The 2376-nt window shown below is 41.5% G+C and overlaps 1 protein-coding gene across 1 annotated transcript; it reads left to right on the top strand.

The window, feature by feature from the left end:
• The first annotated feature begins 518 nt into the window (after positions 1–518).
• LOC120044701 (dexamethasone-induced Ras-related protein 1-like) lies at positions 519–1651 on the top strand. Its single transcript, XM_038989379.1, has 2 exons — positions 519–777; positions 993–1651. Exons 1-2 carry the CDS (start codon positions 519–521, stop codon positions 1520–1522), a joined length of 789 nt encoding a protein of 262 aa, XP_038845307.1. The 3' UTR covers positions 1523–1651.
• Positions 1652–2376: the final 725 nt, after the last annotated feature.

Here is a 2376-nt window from a genome sequence, read left to right as displayed (position 1 = left end):
AACGCCATTTTGTGGGACCCTTGAGTCCCCACCAAAATAGGAGATTTACCACATTGTGATTTTGCATTTATATTTATGAAAACATCTTTGGACTATGGTTATTATGTTAATTAACATATTCGTGTGTATGAATTGAACTCAGCAACAACAACATTATCTAAGCTTGAGTTTTTAGGTAGGCCGATATTTATATTGTTTTACACATAAATATTTTTTTTATTTTTCTCTAAACAGTTTATATAATTACTGTCTGCTCATACATACGGACTAGACAGACGGACGCAACAACAAGAGCATAATAATAACCACAAACTTTCTCCCGTCAGACCAATGCGTAATGCATGACGCGCCTAGGAGGAGTGGTCAGCATCGCATATATATACCCAGTCGCGCTCTCCTCAGATTCAGCAAAGCAGCAGCGCTTACAAACAGACAATATCCCTCTAGACTATTAGAGGTTGCATTCACCATCTCGCCTTCGCACCAAAGACACACGTCGGTGCGCAAAGAAAAATAACATGTCTCCCTCCGAGAACGAGTTTAAAATCCCGGCCAAAAATTGCCACAGGATGGTGATTCTGGGCTCTACAAAAGTTGGCAAGACGGCCATCATCTGTCGGTTTCTGAACGAAAGAGTCGAGGACCAGTACACGCCGACCATCGAAGACTTTCATAGAAAATTATACTGCATTCGGGGAGATGTATACCAGTTGGACATTCTGGACACCTCTGGAAACCATCCCTTCCCCGCTATGAGGAGACTCTCTATCCTTACTGGTAAGCTTAACTCTGAACTAACAAAACAAATAATATGAATGAAAGCCACACTGGAATTTATAGCTACATCGAAATTATATGTATGGTATGTTTTAATAAATCATGCATGCAATAATGCTATATGCAACACTTTTATTGTACACATTTAGCCTAGGCCTATGTAATTATGGACTTTTTCAGCTGTGATTTTAATGTGCCTTCCCTTGCTCTTTCAGGTGATGTTTTTATCTTGGTGTTCAGTCTGGATAACAGAGACTCCTTCCAAGAGGTCCAGCGCCTGAAGCGTCAAATTTACGAGACCAAGTCCTGCCTGAAAAACAAAACCAAAGAGAACGTGGATGTCCCGATAGTTATCTGCGGGAACAAGTGTGACCGGGAGTTTAACCGGGTGGTTCAGAATGAGGAGATTGAGCAGCTGGTGGCTGGTGATGAACAGTGTGCCTACTATGAGATCTCTGCAAAACGGAACACTAATGTCGACCAGATGTTTCAGACTCTTTTTACCATGGCTAAACTGCCCAACGAGATGAGCCCGGACTCTCACCGAAAAGTGTCCTTACAGTTTTGCGAAGTACTGCAAAACAGCAGAAGAAAGTCATTCAGAAATAAGAAATTCAAAGACGGGGAGGCATACGGGATTGTGGAACCGTTCGCGCGCCGACCAAGCGTGCACAGTGACTTGAGGTACATAAAAGAGAAAGCTATTGGCGGCGGACAGAGTAAACAGAGTTGCACCATCAGCTAAGCAATTTACTGACAATGTGCAGGATAATTGTAACGAAATACAACGATAGGGATGATACCCGCCAGGCTTCTCGCCAGTGTGCGGAGTCCAGGACAACACAGCACCCCAGGGCGCAGTGACAGCAAGGGGTGTGTATCCCAAACCGTGCCAGGACGCGCCGAGAGGGTGCATGACATGGTCAGTCCGTCAGAAATGTCCCTGTGGAGTCAGGCCTCTCAAAAGGGATGTAGCTTTAGAGAACCTACATTGAGGTAGCCTATTCTTGTCAACTACATGCTGTAAAATCTGCCTCTACTGAATGTAGAATGTTGCCTTTACCTATGGGGTGGCTCTTGTTTACATTTAGCATTTTGTTATTTTTTACATGGAAATGAACTTGAACGCTAATTTCATTCTGAACAAATCTATGAATGTATATTTATTATTCTGTCATCGTTTACTTTTCACAAAGAAAGAAACATGAGGAGAAAATAAAACCATTTGACAACTATATTTACCATGTCTGTCATCCTTTTTATTGTGCTTGTCATCCTTTTTATTGTGCTTGTATAATAACATTGATGGTAAATAAGGATATTCTCAGGTCTTCAGTGGAATTACATTTTTTAAGTATTGCCTATAACCTAACATTCATTTTTGAAGTACACTAAGTTTACAAAACATTAAGAACACCTTCCTAATATTTAGTTGCACCCCCGTCCTTTCAAAGGCACTTCAATGTTTTGTCTTGCCCATTCACCCTCTGAATGGCACACATACACAATCCATGTCTCAAGGCTTAAGAATCCTTCTTTAACCGGTCTCCTCCCCTTCATCTACACTGATTGGAGTAGATTTAACAGGTGACATTAATA

The sequence above is a fragment of the Salvelinus namaycush genome, chromosome 3 (genome assembly GCF_016432855.1).
Source record: "Salvelinus namaycush isolate Seneca chromosome 3, SaNama_1.0, whole genome shotgun sequence".
Lineage (NCBI taxonomy): Eukaryota > Metazoa > Chordata > Actinopteri > Salmoniformes > Salmonidae > Salvelinus > Salvelinus namaycush.
This window is presented reverse-complemented; position numbering and strand designations above follow the sequence as displayed.

What these genes read in the sequence shown, in the direction of transcription:
- LOC120044701 (XM_038989379.1), top strand. Translation starts at nt 519, where the DNA reads ATGTCTCCCTCCGAGAACGAGTTTAAAATCCCGGCCAAAAATTGCCAC. An exon ending in GAGACTCTCTATCCTTACTG is followed by an intron (nt 778 to 992) that starts GTAAGCTTAACT and finishes TTGCTCTTTCAG; the next exon opens with GTGATGTTTTTATCTTGGTG.